At 40.5% G+C, this 23,101-nt stretch overlaps 1 protein-coding gene across 4 annotated transcripts in view; it reads left to right on the plus strand.

Annotated features, from left to right (window-relative positions):
• The window catches only part of ip6k1 (inositol hexakisphosphate kinase 1), a 45,152-nt gene that overhangs the window by 17,321 nt on the left and 4,730 nt on the right, over positions 1 to 23,101 (plus strand). For 2 of the 4 annotated variants that reach the window (XR_012398020.1, XM_005161878.6), the window contains exons 1-4: positions 578 to 1,376; positions 14,845 to 15,248; positions 20,808 to 21,012; positions 22,596 to 22,777. Coding sequence is in view for 3 of the 4 variants with exons in the window: in XM_005161878.6 (XP_005161935.1) it covers positions 15,026 to 15,248; positions 20,808 to 21,012; positions 22,596 to 22,777 (610 nt within the window). In the remaining variant the exon portion in view is untranslated. Of the gene's footprint in view, positions 1 to 577; positions 1,377 to 5,794; positions 5,947 to 14,844; positions 15,249 to 20,807; positions 21,013 to 22,595; positions 22,778 to 23,101 lie in introns of those variants that run through there. The other 2 variants (XM_687812.11, XM_073937696.1) reach the window with 2 other exon arrangements.

Here is a 23,101-nt window from a genome sequence, read left to right on the forward strand (position 1 = left end):
TAACCAAACTCTCCAACAAACTAAATCAAAAACGAAAGTTAGTAATTTCATGCTCTCTTGGGGGCCCCCTGGTGGCCATGGGGCCCTAAGCAGCCGCTTAGCTCGCTTATGCCTTGGGCCGGCTCTGATTGGCTAATCTAAGGTCTTCTCTTTCCAACAACAACAACAACAACGACAAATAATGTTGGTTTTTCATAAACAGTTGCAGGGAAACTACATAAATATCATGTTTATATGGTGACACCGTGCAGTAGCGGCTTAAATAAGGACGATAAATAAAAGATAATGTCATTCCAAAGATGTTACGTGAGCACACATTAGATATATCAAAGCAATTTGGGAATGTGTAGGATATACATTATGCAAGATCTAAAAATGTACCGCTCTTATTTTGTTGCATATGCTGATTTTTTTTAGATTTTAGACATGTCAAAATGACAGCGCGTCAGAGAACAGCGCACTCGTGTATGAACTGAAGTTAGAGTGTTGCAGTGGCAGCAGCTCCTCCGGAAGGGGGCAGTATAAGCTGCTGCTGCTGCTGCTGCTGGGTCTAGTTGTCACTTTGTGATACTATTTCAGTATTCCTCCGGCGGCTGCACGTACTCAGCGTGTTTTGGCTAGAAATACATATATATTAAAAGCTTTAAATGCGATTTATCGCACTTAGCTAGTCAGATATTTAAATTTGTTAGTGTTTATTGAGTCGATTATTTTCATTATAATAGCACAGGAGAGAGAGAGAGAGGGCTCCAGAACAGATGAGAGCCCCTCTTATATAAATGATCTGTCAGGGCCAGGCAAGGCAAACGCTGTTCAAGTTTAAGATAAAAAGACGATTTATATGTAATTATTTGTTTTTAAATATGAATATCACTACAGTCTTTATTTTCCCAGGATTAGCCAATAGAGCTGCACGGGCAAGATGAAGTCATAGCGGCTGAATCTGACCATTATTCAGCATTATCTGCGCTGGAGAGCGGTCTCTCACTCCTCCAGTGGTTATTCTTTAAATGTGGTGATGTGTTTTCGGGAGCTTATGGGGTATGTGTGTGTGGGTTAGCATCAGCTAGCATCCACAGATTTTAAGAATTAAAACAGGCTTCAGCAGATAACACGGTAAACTACTCATCTGGACATTTCTTTACTGCTGTGAAACACAGCTGGGCTTCGGTTAGTGGAGTTACAGCACACTCAATCAGTTTAGCTGGGCAGATACGAAGATATTAGCCGACGTGCTAACACGAAGGACACCAGGGGCTGTCACATCAAAACATTGACTTATTTATCTACTCATTTATTAATCACGAAATATACCGAGTGCTCGCTAAAGAATCATCTGAAGGAGACGGGATCTTTCCTCGAGGAGTCGGTATCAGGTGTGTAACGTTAACGTTATTATTATGACCTCATGGTGCCCGCTTTCTGTCGTTATTTATTACATATGTAAGGTTTCATGACGTGTTGATTTTGCAGTTTACACGTGCTGTAATGACTGATTGACGCATGTAGGATGTACATCGCGTTTGATAAAGGTCACTAGTATAATAACACTGGACATGGTGTGTGTGTGTGTGTGTGTGTGTGTGTGTGTGTGTGTGTGTGTGTGTGTGTTTATATATTGTACGTGTTATATAAACACACACACGCGAATATATGTTCATGTCCGTGTGTTTGATGCATATGCAGTTGTCTGTAAGAGAATAATAGATGATGATGACGGCGATATGAGCATCGTATGATTACATAAGTCTCACATTGGACTACAAACGTGACTTGATCTTCCCTCTGTCTGCGTGTGATTGTCAACAATACTGATGCTGTTAGCTGAATTAGCGTTGTTGTCTTCTGATATTTGGCTCACACGTCTCGATAAATACTGGCTTTTTTGGGAGAATTGCCTTCTCTTATATAAATATTCGCTTTAAATCTTCACTTCTGTAGTCTTTCCAGAACAATTCAGGTCGAGTTTATGCTTGATTTCTTATTAATGTTTGTGTTGCTTATTAATACAGCATTTAGTTCAGCAGGTGAAGGTTGCTGATGTTTGCTATACACAGACATGAGGGTAAAGTTGGTTTTATTGTCACACATTTATTCATTTTAATGATATCTATATTGTTTAGCACGTCTAAATTGAAGTAAAGCTGGTTTATATTCTCATTCGTTCAGTGACACTGTCTCTATATTGTTCAATATTGAGGAATACCTTTTATTGAGGTAAATATTCACACATTCAGACTTTCCCCTTAATAATATCGTTTCAGAAAAGTATAGCAAACAGGGAAATCATATTAGCAGACGACGACTATCAAAGTACAGCATTCATCGTCATTGATCACAGTCATTGAAACAGCATTAATGTTGTTTGAAGTCATATTTACTTGAGATTGTTGTACTGAAGTGGTTGAAATATGATTTCTATGTTTTCTATATATTTTTAATATACAGGCTGGACAATATGGATGCACCTTAATGAAATGGGAATGGTTGGTGTTATTAGCGTCCTGTTTGTGGCACATTAGTATATGTGAGGGGGATGTTAATAACTCATGACAGAATAAAGTTACGTTTAAAACCAAGCACACCACTGCTTTTCTTGTGAAATTCCCAATAAGTTTATTAAGGTGTATCTATATAAATGGCCCACCCTGTATTTTAATGAATAATAATATTAGTTTTGTATTGCTTATATTAATGCTTTATTTTCATGGAGAATGTGCAAATATAAAGCAAACTTTACCAGTGACACTGACTATATTGTCTGCTATTCTACTTTGTGTATCGTGTCAGAAATCTCATGTAGGAATGACTTCAAAACCAACATCATCACTGTTTCAGAGACTGTGATCAATGCTGTACTTTAATAGACATGTTACATCGTTTTCTGGAGCTGAAGGAATTTAAGTCAGCAGTAAAACAAGACAGTTTGCTTGACATTTGAGCCGTTTGTGAAGCTGAGTGTCTCTATTGCTTTTTGGAATATTCAATGTAATAAAGTCACACTTTATAATAACTACACACTATAAATCATTTATTAAGCATTAGCAAATAGTGAATTCATTATCTGTTGAGCATTAACTCTACATTAATAAATGTTAGTAAGCAGTTTATAACTGCAGCTACAAATGCTGTATTCTTGACTTATAAACACATTTAAAATGTGCTTAATAATTGTATTTTCATACTTAGTAAATGATTTATTTTTCATTACTAAATTAAGTATTGCATTATTTACAAACCAGTTGTGTTTAAGAGTAGTTGAGGGTTTTTAGGATCATTCAGAATGAGTTAGTAAATGATTAATAAACTATTGAAATCAACGTTTATATGCCTTATTATTCAGGCATATATTAATATGTTAGTAAATGCTTTATTAACTCAACTTCATGCTGTTTTGTGACCTAATCTAAAGTGAAGACTATTCATGCTTTATAAATCCCTTATAAATGACAAATAAAGGCTCAGTATCAAATGAACTATAATCTTTTCTAAAATGTAAAATTACTGTAAAGTTTAAACACTGCTGAATAACAGGAGTGTCAAAATACAACAAAACTGGATAAAACAACAATGTAATAATTAAACAATGTAATAAAATGTAATGTTTAAACTCTACAGTGATGTTATTTTAGATCAGGTTGCAAATATTGATTTTTTATTTGAAGTACAGTTTCATTTGTGTATCTTTAATTGAATAGGAATAAATAACATCATTTTTCATGTTTAGATCTTAACTGAGCCTTTATTAGTCATTTATAAAGGATTCTTAAAGCATGAATAGTCCTCACTTTAGATTAGGTCACAAAACTAGGTGAAGTTGAGTTAATAAAGCATTTACTAACATACATAATAACCATTAATATATGCCTGAATAATAAGACATATAAACGTTAATTTCAATAGTTTATTAATCATTTACTATCTCATTCTGAATGTGTGTCTGTGTGTGTGTGTGTGTGTGTGTGTGTGTGTGTGTGTGCTTCATGCCATCATTTGTCCACTTCTGGACAGTCGTGTATCCGAGCGTGATGCTGCAGTCCCATTGGACATATTTAAGTAGACACAGATGTGCCTGTGCTCCTGTTCTAGTGTAAAACTACTGCAATATATGACATTTTCAATATCTATGTGCTCTTGTTTAACAAGAGAGATGTGTTAATGTGCAGCCAAAAAAACTAAATCTAAACAAAGCAGTTATTAAGTTATACGTAACACTGGATAGTTTTAACTAAACTAATGTTAAATATAATTGAACATTCTTTAATTAAGATGATTAAGATGTCGCCTCACAGTAAGAAGGTCGCTGGTTCAAGCCTCGGCTCAGTTGGTGTTTCTGTGTGGAGTTTGCATGTTCTCCCTGTGTTGGTGTGGGTTTCCTCCGGGTGCTCTGGTTTCCCCCACAGTCCAAACACATGCGCTATAGGGGAATTGGGTAGACTAAATTGTCTGTAGTGTATGAGTGTGTGTGTGTGGATGTTTCCCAGAGATGGGTTGCAGCTGGAAGGGCATCCGCTGCGTAAAAACTTGCTGGATAAGTTGGCGGTTCATTCCGCTGTGGTGACCCCGAATTAATAAAGGGACTAAGCCGACAAGAAAACGAATGAATGAAGATGACTGTAGATCCACATTCAGCAGTAATGATATAGTCTTAAATCTCTGTATCACATTATCTTGGATGAAGTTTTGAGTTTGTTTGTTTTTTTTGGCTTGTTACACTATTTCAGTCAGAATGAGTTTAGGACTTTCTTTTTCTTCCATTCACCCCCGCCTTCTCACGTGAAATGGACTATGCCAAAATCCGGGAAGAACGATCGCTAGAATATAGCTCAGTGGTGGTTGTTGATAGTTTAAAGTTATGAAACAGGTATTATAGTGTCCAAATTACATTTAATTGGGCTATACGGTTGTATTATTGTTAATATGTTGGTCAGTTTAGATGTTTGGCACAGATGTTATGTATTTGATGCATATAAACCTTGATTGAAACATAATCAGACCGCGGTAGTGAGATGTTCATGATTAACCTGGATGCACGAGCGCAGCAGCTGAGTTCATGTGAAGACCCCCTAGAAGACCCAAATTTCCATTAATTTCACAGCCCTACCTTATAGCTTGCTGTAACCTTGTTTATGCATGCACATGGCCTTTTTAAGAGCTTCCAGACTGGACTGGAAACTACTGCAGGTCCAAATGGATCATTCAGAGATCTTTGACAATGGGTCCGCTTGATCTTAAGTTTACAGTTTTTATTTCACTGTAATGAGTTTAAAGCCTTGTTGGTCAAAACTTGGCTAAACTAGTTGTAACCGTACACACAGCTGGCGAAACAGCCCCTGAGGGTGCCTTAACTTCAAACAGCAGATCTGTGCTCAGTGCTGTGCTTTCATTTAGCATCATATTTCCCAAACAGAGCTGCATGCGCCGGTGTGAACTTTAAAACAACATCTTGAGTGGTTCTGATCCCTCATACTACATTCAGCTTGATGATAATCTTCCCAGCCTTTGATGGCACCCCTGATTCATACTTTGTCCTTGTAATCCAGCCATGACAAATGCTAAAATTAACCCTGTAATGGCGTTCAGCCAGCAGTCAGCGTAAGGCTCTAATCTATCCATCCCTGCCTGCAAACACCCAGGTAGCCATTCAAAGAAGCTTAGCAGGGTCACCTGTCTTACCTTGTGTCTGTCTCTCACTTTTATTCTTAGTCTCGGACTCCTCCCCCTATTGAGCTAAACCACTCCCACTATTGTGCCAAATCAGATCTGTCCTTGAGACGTCTGTTTCTTTGTCCAGATACTGATGCTGAAGTGCTGCTGTTTGCTGTGGAGTGAGAGCTAATATGTTTGACTATTGCAACACGTTTGGAATTATCAACACATTCACATATGCAGAAACATGCATGGATACGTCAATGCATGGACAAACAGGATCTAGTTCCACACACCGTAAGTACTAACTCCAGTGCAGAAATGACGCTTTAAAGTTGATCTGAGCTATTCAACATCAGAAAGTAGTCAGTAATGCTTCGCTCTTGAACATGGGCAGCAGTGTAACAAGTGTTTGCTGAAGTTTGATTCTGTTATTCTACCCAGATTTGTTATAACCTGGTTGATTCTACAGTGTAAAATATCTGTGAATTGACAGTTTTCATTGACATGATGTTTCCACTTGTTCATGCTTTTGGATTGCGTTATGGGATATTGATCGTTCCTCAAAAGGATTTTGATGTTGAAAAGTGGAAAAATGTACCTTTTGCATTGTTTTGAGTAGTCTGCAGTGCTATATCACAGCTGGAAATTAACTTTCTGACTTGGTGGCACCGGTGCTCCCCACCTGAAATATTTAGGAGCACCAGAAAAAATGTAGGAGCACCAGAAAAAATGATTGATATATTTGACAAGTTGTATATTAAAGGATTTATTGTATTTGAAAACAACATCAAGTGGGACAAACAAAACCCAGAAACAACTATCTAACTAATGCTGTGATGACTTAATATCTGTGCAATAATTCCAAAATGAATGTTGAATAATTATAAAACAATAACGATGATGATGACGATGATGACAATAATACTAATAATGAATTATATTTCTCATCATCATCATGCTGCCTTGAATGTGCTTTAATGTAAGTTATCTGCTGTATAAAGTCCTGCTGTTACTCTATGAAAAATAAACTAATAGTTTGCATCAAACACAAATGAAGCATTGCAGTGAGAAATATTTATTTTGTACTGCTGTTTTTATATGCGTGTCAATTTAATAAATAATATTTCTGCTACAAAACAAACAAAATAATATAATAAATCATTTAATTCAATGCTGAAAGCTGCAAAGCAGTCATCAGTAAATAAATAGAAAAATAATAAACCCCTCAAGAAAGAACAGACAAAAAGAAAGGAAGAAAAGTCTCACTTATATAAGTTTTGGTTTCGGTTCGTGTCGTTTTAATGCTCAGTATATGGTTTTAATATCAATACTGTTCTCTGTTCTAACCCGCATCAGTTTAAACTCAGTAAAGGCGAGCTTCTTTGGCGATGGTGTTGTAGTGGACATTTGCGCTGTTGCAGACTGATCTCACGAGGAAACGTATAAAACTGTTATGAATTGCCGTGAGATTGTGTTGGCCGAACACGCAGTGCATGCAGTGCATCGAGAGTCGGTGTACTTTCACTCTTCAGCCGTTTGCATTCTCCGCGGTCACAAAAGCTCCCTCCCTGTCAGCTGACAGCAGAAAGCCTTGAGTGATTGACAGCTAATATGAACCAATATAGCGGCAGGGAAGACAGATTTTACCATGTTTTTAGAAAAGAAACCAAAACGGGTCACACTACAACCATTATATGCAGTCGCACAATATCCTCCCAATTTATATTATGAGGGCGCATTGCTTAAGTTTCAGGCGCATATGCGACCAAAATGGTCACAATTTCGAGCCCTGTATATTGTGTGTGTTGGTGTTCTGCTACAAAAACCTTGTAATAAACTGCAGCACATTTTCTCTTATTTTTAATTCTCTATATATTATTTATTAAGCAATATCTTGCCTCAAACTATTAAAATGTCAATAAAAGTCACTCTGTCGAAACTGCAGAGTGGAATTTTCAACATCTAAAGTGAACAGAGCAAAGAAAAACTCCCATAATGCAATTCACAACTGTAAATAAACAGACAGCGCATGTGAATATGTGAAGTACTGAACCTGTTTAATAACAGATTTTTGTTGTAGTAAACTGGCTAATGTTGTTATTCACTAAAGTGTTCTACAACCCAAAATCTGACAAAGTTGGGACAGTGTGCAATACGCAAATAGAAGAAGTGATTTCTGAATTGACTTTGACTTGTGGTTAATAGCAGAAAATACAACAAACATTAATTAATTTGTTCCTCATGATTTATATTGTTTGTTTCAAAATAAACACATTTGATTTTTGGTTCTTGCAACACATTAAAAACACGAGACAGGAGCAGTTTAGGGCAGTAATCAGGCAGATTAGTTAAATGATGTGATGTGACACAGGTGATTGTGATTATGATCTGCTACAGTGGTAGCATCTTAAGAAAGGTCCTTCAGGAGCAAAGATGGAGCAAGGATCGCCGGTTTGCCAACAGATATGAGAGAAGACAATGATCATCAGAGAAAGAGAGGAAGACATGGATATTTCACCTTCAACAGTGCAGAATAACATTAAAGATTGAAGATATCTGGAGGAGTTTCAGTGCGTAAAGGACAAGAGCGCAAGTCTAAGCTGAACAACCGTGACCTCCGACCCCTCAGGGGGCGCTGCATCAAGAGTCCTCATTCATCTATAAGCAGATCAGCACATGGGCTCAGCACTACTGCGCTAAACCTGTGACAAGCAGCACAATACAGAGTCACATCCACAAACAGCAGTCAACACTGCACTGTGCCAAGAGGAAGCCCTATGTTAACAGTGTCCAGAAGCGCCGTCCACTTCTCTGGTCTCAGAGGCGTCTGGAATGAACCGTCACAGTGGAGACATGTCCTGTGCTCAGATGAATCAGTGTTTCAGATATTTTTGAGGAGAAATGCATGCTGTGTGCTCTGGACAAATAACAAAAGCATCAGCGGGGTTGTGTCAGTGGTGACCTGCTCTTCTGTGATGCTCCAGTAATGCTGAACAGCACACAGAGATTCTGGAGCTCAATATGCTGCCTTCTCCTCCAGCACGCCCATGCAGAGTCCAACAAGACAATGCAGAACCACGTTCAGCTCACAATACAGAGTCCTGCTGTGGAGGAAGAGGAGACAGCTACTGCACTGGCCTGCCCATAGTCCTGACCTGTCTCCAATAGAGAATGTGTGCCATTTTTTAAGCACAAAATGCATCAAGGACCTCGTACTGTTGCCTAATTTAAGACATGTTTGCAGAGAGAATGGGACATCTTTACACCTGAAACAGTTCATCACTTTAATCCCTAAACATGGTTGAAGTGGTGTGAAAGGGAATGGCAGCGTTACATTGTGGGACATGCTTTACTGTTTTGATGTTTTGAAATCTGTTGCAAGAACCAAATCTGGAATGTGTTTATTTAACAAAAAAACATAAACAAAATCATAAGGGACACATTAAATAATGTTTATTATAATGTCTGCAATGAAGTACATGTCAAAGTAAACACACACGTTATTATCATCAGCTCGAGAGCTCGCGCTTTAGACCACCCTGTAAAATACTCAGGGCAGACTCTGCTGTTCTTCTTGGCTTTGTGGCTGTTCATCAAGACGATGACAAGGTTTGTTTGAGCTCAGGCTCGTTATCATATGTATATATTATTACGGTGTAATGTCTCGGCTGTGTATTTAAAACATAGTGCTTCCTTTTTCATTCTAGCCTGTTGCACGAGCGAGTGACGTATCTCTGTAAACCAATAGCGTTCAGACGCGCGTCTTGCTCCGCCTTTGGTACCCTTTTGTTCTGCTAGGTACTCTTTGCAAAGGATACCCAAAAAGTGGTGCGGTACGGTTCAGTTTCAGGTACCTTTTGACAGAGAATTGGCCATAAAAGTATACCAGACTGTACTGTACCGTAACACTCAGTGGAAACAGGCCAAAATGGTTCTGATTGGATTTTACGTCATTCAACGATTAGTTCATAGAGAGCTTACACTTTGCCTTAAGAACATGTGGTGCAACCGAAGTGAGAACAACTTTAGTTACAGACTGGTTAGTAGTTACCAAGCCTTCAGTGTGGAGTCCCAGATTAAGCGAGATCTTCTGAAACGCTGGTGCAAGCCTAACCTCAAGAATAACAGCATGAGCTAGCAAAATAAATTCTGACTTCACGTGGGCTTTAAGGGGTTTTGATTATCCTCTGAACAGAATTTATTTCTGATTCGCTCTAAAATCATTTGTATCTGTTCACTTCCCAAATATTAGGCTTTGCTAATAACGCAAAAGATGCTAACTAAATGCAAAGTGCAATGAAGACAAGCCCTAAATAGCCCCTTAAGCTGATGCCTGTGTGTACTGATACAGAGAGCAGTGATGTAAGCGGACGAGCCCTACAAATCTCATTTACTGTGGGGCCGGCCCGCATTCAGACACATCGGGACATCTTAAGAGCAGATTAATGTTGTTTGTGACTCTCTTTCCATATAACCTTTGGCAGATGAGCAGAGCTCTGACAGTGAAAGTTCCCTTCTTATTCTGTTTGGATTTAGTTTCTTGTCATTTATCCAAAACTTCCCTCTTTGGCTTTATAGTCTCCTGTCACAGGAAGCCCTCATGGGTCTCTAGCCCTGTGGTGATGAGTCTATATCAGCGGTGGGCAAACTCAGTCCTGCAGGGCCGGTGTCCGGCACAGTTTAGCTCCAACTCTAATCAAACACACCTGAACATGCTAATCAGTGTCTCCAAGATCCTCTATAATCAGGTGTGTTAATACAGAGTTGGAGCTAAACTGTGCAGGACATCATCAGCCCCGCAGGACCCAGCTCTGATCTATATGTCTGATTACAGTGGCAGGATTTCAGCATTAATAGTGGTACTGTCAGCCCACAGCTTCACACTGCATGTCAATCTAGAATCAGACTTGAAGATCCATTAGGTCATGTCGGAGCAGTAGGATTTGTGCATCACTGACAGATTAGGTTTGTGTTTTGTGTATATGTGTGTATGACAGCCAGCTAAAGGTACAGTATAACACATGAGGTTACTTGGCTTTGATATAAAACTACAGTTTTTCTAAAATACACCCAACATGTTATATATATATATATATAATATTTCATCACAGCACTTTAATGAATGTGTTGCCACGATACTGTAATTTCCAACTTCATCACCATACCTTGAAAATTATTGATACCCAATATTGATACCCAGCAGTCCTTAAGTCCAAAAAGCAACACATCACTTGTAAAAACTGAATTAGAGCAATCTTATTGTATTTTCTGATTCAAAAGTCTTGAAATCCTATATTTATATCAGTTAATATTTGTTCATTTATCACTCGCGCGCTTCACATCAACTGAGCCTCGCTCACAACATCAGTAAGCGACGTTCACCTGTCTCACTGTGCTCCTGATCATCCTCGCGTTCAGTATTCACCTGCTTTCTTGTGCTTGCACAAACACTTGTGTACTGTAATCAGTGCTATTAGACTGTGAAGAGACTTTCATCCAGCACAACAACACATGTTCCTGAACACAATCAGCCACTGCAGCTTTACGTTTAGAGATTTAAATGGCAAAAAAGGAACAACGCAAACAACAACAACAGCAGCATCACTTTAGCAGAGGTGCATGTCTGATTCATCCTCATAGTCTGCTAGATTCAGAAACAGCAGAGCAAAGGCTGTGAATGAACACAGTTTAGATCACACAGCTGAAGAGGTCAGCGCCGCCGGCAGGAGAGACAGGATGACGGAGAGCGTGCTGATTTTGTTTTGTTGTGTTAATATTGTTATCATATCTGCACATTTCTAAATGGTGAAATCAGCCTATGGCTATTCAGTTCCCTGCTGGTGAGAAGAGAGAGGACGGAGAGCAAAGCCAGTATTGATACTAACCAAAAGCAAGATCGCATCGATATTAAATAAATTAAAAATACATAAATAAATATTTCATTATTGATGGATCAACATGTTTGACAGCGTGATGCTCCAGAACATAACTAACACAGTGAGCGTGCAATCTGTCTGCCTGTTGCCTGTGTGTGATTCTGACGTTCTCCAGCAGGTGCATGCGAGTTGTGTCTCTCATTACTGTTTAATTGATGCAACAGCTCAAGCTGGCGGTGAGAGTTCACACTCGGATATGTCTGAGACGTCTCTAATTGTTTTGGCACTGTGAAATGTGAGGATCCTTAACCTGATTTTGTTCAGTGTGGAATGATGCAGCTCAGCCTTCCTGACACATCACACTCCATCAAGACATGTCCAAGTGTAAGAGCATGCCAAACATTGGCCTGTCTGTTTTTAAACGGTTCGTGAGAGCTGCACGCGTGTGCCATGACACGTTGGGTAACACATGGATTAAACTTGATGTATTGTCAGGAATGGATGCCACGTGTGTGTCTGAGATGATGGGACTAATGTAATAAAGGCTGTGAGATCAGCTGATGCCAGTTGCTTTGCAGAGCTGCATGGCATTCTGGGAAACATTCTCAAGGTAATGAAAGGTTACAAACATCTGTTTCCTTCAGCTGATTGACTGCTGTGTGCTGTCACTGCTCTGATTCACATGTACACAGTGCTCTGTGAGGGTCTTTAAAGAGTTCGTTTACCTAAAAGTGTTCATGTATTCATCCTCATGTAAGGCTTGAGGATTACACACACAGCTGAAGGCAGAATTATTCACCCCCCTGTTTATTTTCCCCTAATGTCTGTGTATCAGAGAGCAGATTTCTCCAGCACATGTCTGCACATAACAGTGTTAATAACTCATCTCTAATAACTGATTTATTTCCTCTTTGTCATGATGACAGTAAATAATATTAGACTAGATATTCTTCAAGACACTTCTATACAGCTTAAAGTGACATGTAAAGGCTTCACTAGGGTAATTAGGGTAACTAGGCAGGTTAGGGTAATTAGGCAAGTTATTGTATAACGATGGTTTGTTCTGTAGACTATCCAAAACAAATATAGCTTAAAGGGGCGAATAATATTGAGCTTAAAATGCTGTTTAAACTATTAAAAACTGCTTTTATTCTAGCCCAAATAAAACAAATCAGACTTTCTCCAGAAGACTTTCATACGGTGAACATGTCCTTGCTCTGTTAAACATCATCTGGGAAATATTTAGAAATAAATATGTGTTCAAAGGGGGGTGAATAATTCTGACTTCAACTGTATATAATGTATAAATTATTGCAAATAATTAAAAAAATAACACTATTAAATTAGAGAATGTTGTGTATATCAGCACAGGAAACAGTCGAATATGTTCAGTAATCTCATCTTTTATTTCACAGATAACAGTGATGTACAGAACTGTAGATCTTACAAAAATAACTTCTGTTGACCTTATCAAGGCCCAGTCTCAATTCTATAGCCCTGTCCCTATGCCCACACCTTCCCTTTGGCCCTTGAAGCAGAGTGTGAAGTGGTAGGGAGGAAAGGAACGGGACACCACTACTACACATGCACACGTCATCAAGAGTCGTCACTGTCTCATGTGTCACTCGAGGTCTGTCATCTGCGGTAGTCATTCAGCAGATTACTCGCTTACACAGTTGTTTGTGTGTTGTATTTGGAGTTTAGAAATAAATCTGTTCTCAGCTCAAAAGCTGACGAGTCTCTGAGTTTCCTCCGGCATCCCTGTTGTGGATCAGGAAGCCTGGAACTGTACTGTGTATCTGCACAGAGTTCTGGCGAATTAAATAAGAAGCATCTCGAGGAGGGCAGGACATAGCCGACACTAGAAAGCATTTGATTGGTCGGAAGATTTGAGGAGAACCTGAAAAGTAAAACAGGTTTTATCCAGTTAGACTGATGAGACGAACGGAAAGCTCTGCATCAGGGGTCACCAACCCTGTTCCTGGAGAGCAGTGCTGACCCGTGGGGCTGAGGGGCGCGAGGCCAGATTACAAAAACTGAGCCCACTGGTGTAAAAACAGCAGAAAGCACAACACAATACAGTTTTACTGTTTATTTTAGTGTGTGCATTTTTATTTCCTGTAGCATGTTTAACCTTTAATACATGTGTGCACGAATTTGCTCAGAACTAAACAAACGAGTTTGTAAGCCAGAAAACGCTCATTAAACATGTGACGTACACGAGTAAAACATGAATCAAATGCAGTTTTGTAAATGAATAACACACTACTGTATGCAGAAATATCTAGAAATGCAGGAGACGTTTGAGCTTGTTAACACACACAGATGTTCGCATTAGATGCTGGACGTTAATAAAATACAATTAATGGGAAATTTATTCAGTCGTATAAGTAATTCTCCTTAACTTACGACTGCAACCGTATCTGTCTCAGGAGAGCCGCAGCCCTGCAGAGTTCAGTTCCAGTCCTGCTTCAGCACATCTATCTGTAGATATCAAACAAGCCTGATGCTGCATTCACACGGGGTGACGACAGCCGTTGCCCAACTGCATTGTGGATCCGTCGGCGTCGCTTCAGTGGTGTTGCTCGCTGCAGAAGTTGGGAACATCTCAACTCTTCAAACAGCAACAGACATGCCAGCCTATCAGATCGCTTTATGCAAATACCCCAGCTCATACAGTTGATTATGGACTAATTTCATTGGCTGACGCTGCTGATCGTATCCGCCCCAAGCTCAGCACCTGTTTAGCACCTGTGACCTAAAAGTACAGGGTTCGGGACTCCTGCTTTGGATGTTTGTATTTTCTAATTGTGAGTTTTTGAGCAGGCATGATTGCTTAGAGATTTCCTTGAGACTCATTCTGTTTCTAACATCTGAAAATGTGTTTACATCCATCCATTCATTCCATTTCTTTTCCAGCTTACTCCCTTTATTAAACTGGGCTCACCACAGCGGAATGAACCGCCAACTATTCCAACATGCTTTTTACACAGCAGATGCCCTTCCAACCGCAACCAATCACTGGGAAACACCCATACACACATACACTACAGCCAGTGTAGTTGATCAGTTCCCCTATAGCGCATGTGTTTGGACTGTGGGGGAAACCGGAGCACCCGGAGGAAACCCACACCAACACGGGGAGAACATGCAAACTCCACACAGAAACACCAACTGACCCAGCCGAGACTCAAACCAGAGACCTGAGTGCTGTGAAGTTTCTCTATTGTAATCGAATGTATTTGAGGTTTGATGGAGCTTGAAGGATTCTGGAAAGAATTGTTCCATGTGGTCTGTTTTTCTGTCTCTGTGATAGGCGGACTTACGGATTCATCTCAGTGCACCTGAGGCCAGGATCTGTCGGCAGGTGGGTCAGCGTGCTGGCTCCTCCCCCTCCCGGCGGCAGCGTGTGCTCTCAGCCGCCCCCTTGCACCCCGTGCTCGCCAGGCCTACGCGCCCGAGCCCATGCCCCCAGTTCCACGTGGTCCTCCAACGCCATGTGTGTCCCGCACACTATGGAGGCGGGCAAGCACAGCGCCAGCCAAGGACAGGGAAGCTGCGGTGGCGTTCCCCTGGAGCCGTTCATTCACCAGGTGGGCGGTCACACCAGTATGATGCGTTATGACGACCACACCGTCTGCAAACCTCTCATCACCCGCGAGCAGCGCTTCTATGAGTCCCTGCCACCAGAGATGAAGGAGTTCACCCCTGAGTACAAAGGTAAGACCCATTATTATTATAGACTTGCTGGCACGTATACCTTCTTAAAACTGGAGACATCATTAATATGTTGAACAGCTTTGCATGGTTGAATGTGTGGGGGAATGGCATTACGGCCAAGCAATATAAATATTTAATGTGCAAACCAAAATCACAATACATTTTAATATCAAACTACAGTAGTTAATTTGCAATACACAATATTTTATAATATACATCGAATCTTAACTAGTATCAGATTTACAGATGTTTTAAAGGTTTTCTGAACCACTGCATAATCCAGCTCCATTCATAAACCACATCATGTGCAGTGATCAAGGTCTCCTCTTTGTCTCGTAGCACAGATTGTAAAGCTAATATATAAATGAATTAGCCATTTCCCCAGTGGTGAATGCCCCTTAACACAGCTGGCCTGTATTAGGCATTGTGAACTGAGGCTGTATGGTGGACACTCCTGTCTTTTCGTATCTGTCCTATGTTGACTTCTCGCTCGCCTCCCCCAAAGCATTCCTCATTCCAGATTCACAGCATACCTTCCATATGAACCAGTTCCACTCTGAGATGTGATGGGGCTAACACATGTCATTCATCTGTAACATCCACTGGCTATTTTGGGCTGTGCTGGAGGAGCATTGAAGCTCGCTATTTTCCTCCTCTATCACAGCAATGATTATAAATAGACCCGTGCTGATGAATCACATGGCATTGTTTTGAAATGTCAACAGACTGGGACGATTGCAGTTTTAACGATTGTTATCCATGAGACATTATAATTTAATAAGGGTTTAAATGTGTTACAGAACTGTGAGGGGTTTCAAAATTAAAGCTGCCATGTTAAAAGAAAAGTTTCCATTTATTTTGCAGTGTTTTAGATTAGGGGTGTGACGAGACGCTTACTCCACGAGACGGTGCATGAGAGTGAGACTTCAATGATGAAATATATGAAAGGAAAATGGTCTTTTATTCCACTGAAAAATAAATAAATCACAAACTGCAAAACTATTCAGGTGCTTTTTAAATCTATGTAAAGAATGTTATTTTACTTCTATTTTAATGAATTCTGTGCTGTAAAGGGCATGCACACATGCTATATGAATGGAAAATAGTGTTTATATATTATTGCAAATATTAGCTAAATAAATAAGTATTTTATTCAACTGAAACAATCCAAAATGCAAAACAATTAAGGTGCATTTTTAAATCGACTTGTAATGGATGTTATTTTACTTCCATTTCAATGAATTATGCCATAAAGGACGTGCAAACACTGCTAAATACTGCCTGGACAAACTCAGAGCTGCGAGTTTGAAGTATGGACTGAAAGCAGAGAGCTGCTTCAATGAAGTTTGACAGCGCATGCTGAGTGAAAGGAAAACAATCGCGATTGGAAACGTTGTGATTCGCTAACAGCAAGAGGCTGCATAATGAAATGTGTATTATTTAATTTCCCCCACAAATGCGTGCATGCCGTCTGTGTGTGACAGACCTACTAGCCAATTGAGGGAGCACACTTCTGTTCTGCCCAATGAAAATTGAGCAACCAAACTATGTGGAACGCCCACAAACAAACAAACAAACAAACAAACAAACAAACAGGAAAGCGCAGACGAGTGAGATGATGGTGTCTGCTGCCAGAAGCATTAATAGACAAACTAATATCACAGAAAAACACATCAGTAATATGGGAGTGTTTTTATTTTAAAGTCACACAAGATTTCAGTTGAATGTTTTGATAACTTTGTATAATTTGTGTGCATTCACGGCTCACGATGCAGGTATGTGACTGATCGTAATGTACTATAAAAGGATCATTTGTCCTTAAATGTTCAGTTATATACAGATGCATTAGTGGCAGAATCTTACAGCGGTTCACTGATATGACTTTAAGGAGAGCTTATGACCTACTACCTATGGTTTGCTGTAAGAACATGTTAACAAATGAAGTTTGCCTGAATAAATCTGTGAATGTCAGGATGCTGTGCAGTTTATGAAATCTTGCTGGATTTGACATCATGCTGCCGTGTTGACTGCATTAACCAAGGCAACACCAGCATTTCTGCAGTTCTACAGGCGCTGACCTGCTCAATAAGCTAGATTTGATAGATGTGTATTCAGTACATGAATGAAGGTTTAGTTTTGGATTAATTTCTTACATTAATATTTGGTAAATACACTGTATATTAAAATCTTTCCAGTGTTTCTGGTTGAAAAGTGGTTATAACGTCTTAAAATGCTTGGAAAGTCTTAAAAAAGATCTTAAAAGGTCTTGAATTTCACTCTCTGATTCCTGTATATACCCTGTAAAAGCTGTGAATGGAAGAAATGTGATCAAATCTGTCTCGGAGGAAACTGAAGCTATAGTCATGGTGAAGCATGCTGAATGTGCATAAGTAGTCCAGTATGAGGAAAAGCAATTGAAGACTTTTGATTTATTCAACAGAAAAGCTGCAGAATTAATATGTAAAGCTCATTAACACTGGTGCAAATTCTGTTTTTGACCATTCTAACACAACATCTTGATCATTCGACAGGTTTTGTTTTCTTCCTGGTGTATTCTCCAGCTTCAGTCTTTTTCAATTCAGTTCCTCTTTATTTCTAAAGCACTTTTACAATGTAGATTGTGTCAAAGCAGCTTCACAAAGTTCAGTAAATGTGAAGTGTCAGTCCAGTGTTCAGAGCTGCAGTGTGCTGTAATCTTCACTGCTGAAACACTCAAGAGCAAATCCATCCATGCACAGCGAGTCCACAAAGTCCCCAAACCAAGCAAGCTTTGTGTTTCTGCTTTAATATATTGTCACTGATATATTTTCCCATTGCACACTATATTCAGTATCCACAGACATACAGTAAAGTACTACATGCATACTGTACTGAATATATGAATATAAATAATAAGATGTAGACTTTTCTTCATGCCGTGTTGATCAAGATCTTCTTCTGCTTAAACTGTACACCATATCAAGCTCCACATCTCGTCCTTCTCACCTTCTTACGTCCTCTCTAGATCAGCCAGTCGTTCAACATCTTCTCTCTCTGTCAAACAAGCTCAGATGTAGCCCTGTAATGCTGATCAAACAGAGCTCTTCCTGAATTAGCTCATTAGGCGTCATCACAGTCTTCATTCATGAGCTCCGGTTGCTGGGCTGACATCACTGAGGACGGATCACAGAGCTAAAAATTAGCTTCAAGAGCGATGCATGATGGGATTATTAGTCAGCCCTCAGCGCCAGCCCCTCCTGCTTCCCTCTGTGGAGGCTATGGAGGTAAAAAAGTGACTACACATCCCAATTCTGACTTTAGAGAGCTGATGTTAAACCTCACAATATGATGAGGGTTTGTTCTGTAATCTAATTCATGTGGAGATTTTTTAAATGAGCTTTATTGAGAGTTACTTAGCAAAAGGTGTTTCTAAAATGATCATTTATTTGATCACCTTCACACCCTTACCTCCGACATTAACTTCCAGAAAACTGTTATAAACAGTCCTCAGCAGAGACGGAGGTTAACGGATGTGTGCAAATGTGTGCCTTGGTTTCTGATTTGTTCTAAACTGCAGGCACAAAGAGGCACAAGAACAGTCGTGTAAACTGGAAGCACTTGCCCAAAGTAAAAACCATCTGCAGCAACAGTGCTTAAATCTGAAGGAGACGCGTGTGCAGTGTGTTTACAGCATGCCGAGATGTTTTCAGCTCACTACACATCATCACTTCTGTTTCATTAGTATTTACTATTCAAAAGCTGGTTGCGTCTGCATTACTATCCAAAACCCTGAATGAGTGGAGTCTTTTATCGAAAACACGTCATCCTTTAAAGCTTTTGTTCAAGGTTTTTAAAGAGCTCCTATTCTGGGTTTTTGAGAATGATCTTCATGCAGTGTGTAACACAGCTCTGAGAGAAGTGAAATATCCAGCTCAGGCTTAAATCTGAAAGAGAAACTATTGATTCATCTAGAAAAGAGTCGACTCATAGTGGTTTGAATGAATCGCCGCTGTAACGAGTCTTTAGCCATGCCGGCGTTACGCCGATACGGAACCCCTGACTCCACACGCAAGCCCTGTAGCAGACGCCGGTTGAGTCGTGTGGCGTTGATGCTGAGCTCTGAAGTGTGAGGGGACAGTGAGTGTTTCTCTACCCAAAGATGAGGCTGTGAAGAGTCAGTGGTGGGGTTTATTTCTGCAGAAACACCTCAGCTTTATCGCCCAGCCTTGTGCTGTGTTAACCTCATTCCTCTGACGAGTGCTTCAGCAATCTACACGCTTACAACGGGGGATTCGTCGGCCGCTTGTTAAAGGAAGGATCAGAAAAGACTATTGATGTGTGAGACTTTATCAGAGCTCGACAGGGACTTTATCAGTACACAGCTCATGGATCAGTTTCTTCCTCCATTTCACAAGTGTAAAGCCTGGTTTATACTTCTGCGTCAGGTGACCGACGTAACTCACGGCACAGGCAACGCGTGTAGCTGTGCATTTATACTTCTGCTGCTGTCTCTGTTGGTCTGCATTAACACTTCTGAAACACTAGTGGGCAGTGAGGTGTAAATGTTCCTCTGTGTCGAGTTTCTTTGCTGTTGTTTTGCTTTCCTGAACACTTCCTGGATGTACAAGTGACTCAAACTCGCTCATTTTGAGGCAGGAACCGGCGGACGTGCAACAACTTTAACTATGAGGTAAACACAAAACAAAACTTTCCATCCGGAGCTCCTTCACGGGACTCCACACTTGTCAACAATCGCTCCATCAGGCTCGCGCCATTCGCGCGGCTCTCTGTCCCGCCCAGACTCCTCAGCGCTACCAAGCCGACCAATCACAGAGCTTGTGCTACGCGTCGTTGTGACGTGCAGTTACATTTTTGGAGAGGATTTTTTTTCCTTGTTTTCTCCCGCTTGTAAATTCTGTATTTAATTGTTGCTTGTAATCAGGTGTAGAGTCTCTGGTTTACTCCTGCTAAAGAATATAGAATATGGATTCTTTAACCATGTTGAAAACGTGACGCGTGCTGCTTTGCTTACGAGTTTAAATGTGTTTGTGAGCTCACGTTCCCCTGCCGTTTGTCATTGCTATGGCCACCGTCAGCTGTTCCTACACACGTGCGGTGGTCAAGGTTCACAATAGTTCAGCTCTTTCCGCTGTGTGGATTAATACTGAATGTGTGTGTCACTGCTTTACTTACGGTTAGGTATAGAGCGATATGCTGGTGTTTAACCGCATTGCTTTAATGCACTCCTGCATTGAGCGCACACACACACACACACACACACACACAATGTTCATAAGCTGTGGTGGGCATTTCTCTCTGTCTCGTGCTGAACACAGTCGACCAATCACAGCAGACGTGGTCATCAGACCAATCAGCACAGTTAGGGTTTGGGAACAAATGACTGGCTGAAGGAGTCATATGGGAGTCGCGGGGGTAATCAGCTCAAATAAATACAGATCATAAGACAATGAAAGATCAGCCTGTTGTTAGAGACCCCCAAACCAAACCATGAGCCGTTATAATGTATAATGGGGCTCTTACAGCAGATCACAGTAGTGAGTTGACATGTTTGTGTTGCAGGTGTGGTGCTGGTGTGTTTCGAAGGGGACTCTGATGGCTACATCAATCTGGTGGCATATCCGTATGAAGAGAGCGAAGGGCTGGACCATGAAGAACTGTCTGAGAGAGATCAGCCTCGCCGGAAACATTCTCGACGTAGCCTCCACCGCTCCAGTAGTGAGCACAAAGAGGACAGACATGCTCATGACAGCGATGGCAATGACAAGTGAGTGAGCTGTGTGTTTCAGTATACCCCACAACCCAAAGGCAGAGAAAGTAAGACAGACAAACCCTTCATTTCTCAAGGTTTGCTGCATGCACAAAGCAAAAAGTATGTAAGAAAGAAGGAGATTGTGGTCTTTTCCTGAAATCTCTAAAGAGTTTCTAAAAATAAATGTCAAATTCTGGAAGAGAAAGTCGTAAAGGTAGCACGATTATTCTGACAGTAATGACTACCTGTTAGTACCTGTGCAGCTATATGTGGACTCCTGTCAGAGGATTGATCAGCCGCCTGATTCAGTTTGAACTTTACTTACACATTAATGATGTATTTCCTGCAAACAGCTGATACACATATATGTGAGTCTGTAATAAAGCGCACTATGACCTTAAAGTCTGCGTGAAAAAAGTGAACAATTAATCTGTGCAAGAAAATACACTGAGTGAAGATGCTGACCTTTGCTTTCATGTGTGGAGTGAGGACCTTCTGTTGACGTCAGCCTGAGGGCTTCAGTAGCAACTGTATAGTAAAATTCTCAACCTCACCCCTTTAACATTAGACAATGAGAGAAGGATGCTCAAAAGAAAGCTGTCCCCGATTCAATACTGGAACTATAAACAACACAGTGAAGTAAATCCAGCTTTTGGGTCACTTGAGCTTTAAGGTTTCCCCAGTTATGATAAATGGAAACATTCAGTGAATAGCTTCCTCTCAACAGATGCATTAAGTATCAGTGTTGATCTTAGCTCAGTTAATATGTTGGGGATCTGTCTGCTTGGCCATGAGAATTGCTCAGTACAGCTGATCACCGTAGAGAATCATCTCTTAATAATGCTCTTCATTACCAAGTGCAACCCAAAATCAGACAATGTTGGGACAGTGTGGAAAACGCAAATAAAAGAACTGGTATTTGACTGCAGACAGTACAGCAGCACGCTATTTGATGTGTTCCTCATGTTTTGTATTATTATTATTTTTTAATAAACACATATTCCAATGTTGGTTCTTGCAACAGATTTCAAACAAAGTTGGAACAGTAAAGCATTTACCAAGAGCGCTGACACAACCCCAGACCATGCCGGAGCCTGGCTTTTGAACATGTTGCTGGATGATCCTTTTCTTCTTTTGTAAATTTCACCCAAAACAGCTGAAACACCGAGTCATCTGAGCACAGGACACGTCTCCTGTGTGTGATGCTCCATCCCAGACGCCTCTGAGCCCAGAGAAGCACTTCTGGACACTGTTAACATAGGGCTTCCTCTTGGCACAGTGCAGTGTTGACTGGTGTTTGTGGATGTGACTCTGTATTGTGCTGCTTGTCACAGGTTTAGCACAGTAGTGCTGAGCCCATGTGCTGATCTGCTTATAGATGAATGAGGACTCTTGATGCAGCGCCCCCTGAGGGGTCGGAGGTCACGGTTGTTCAGCTTTTTAATTGTTTTATTTGCGTTTTCAATTCTGTCCCAACTGTAAATCTGTGTGAAACTCATCTCCCAGCTGTAAAATATTCTTCCCATGTAAAATACATTACATCTAAGCAGTGAAACCTTCTGAAGTGGCACACTTTTGCTTCTACTGTGTCTGTGTAGTCTGCAGGAGCTGAAGAGCCCTCTTCTGGATCTACAGTTGCATTCAGATGTTCCCTTTCAGATGCTTGACAGCAACAGCGGCCTGAGCTCAGAAAAGATCAGCCACAATCCTTGGAGTCTTCGCTGCCATAAGCAACAGCTCAGCCGAATGCGCTCTGAGTCTAAAGACAGGAAACTCTACAGTATCCTCCTCCTCCGCTCTATCTGTTATTCATTTACTTTTGGAAAGGGGAAAAGCATCGAGTCGATAGAGAGCAGTTTTGATATCATGACAAGCAGTTTAAATGAGAGGGGTCTGGATGCAGTCCTGGTGCAGTGCAGTCTGAGCTGCATCCAATGCTTTTTAATGCACAACACAACGGTTAAGCACTGTATACAACACTAGTATTAGTCAGGGCTACATACTTCAAAAGCTGATAAGCAATCATTTGTTGTAGGTCACTTTGAAGCAAACCTAATTATACTGACTGGACAAGTACGTAATTACACTTAAACTTGGCAGCTCG

The sequence above is a fragment of the Danio rerio genome, chromosome 22, assembly GCF_049306965.1.
Source record: "Danio rerio strain Tuebingen ecotype United States chromosome 22, GRCz12tu, whole genome shotgun sequence".
NCBI lineage: Eukaryota > Metazoa > Chordata > Actinopteri > Cypriniformes > Danionidae > Danio > Danio rerio.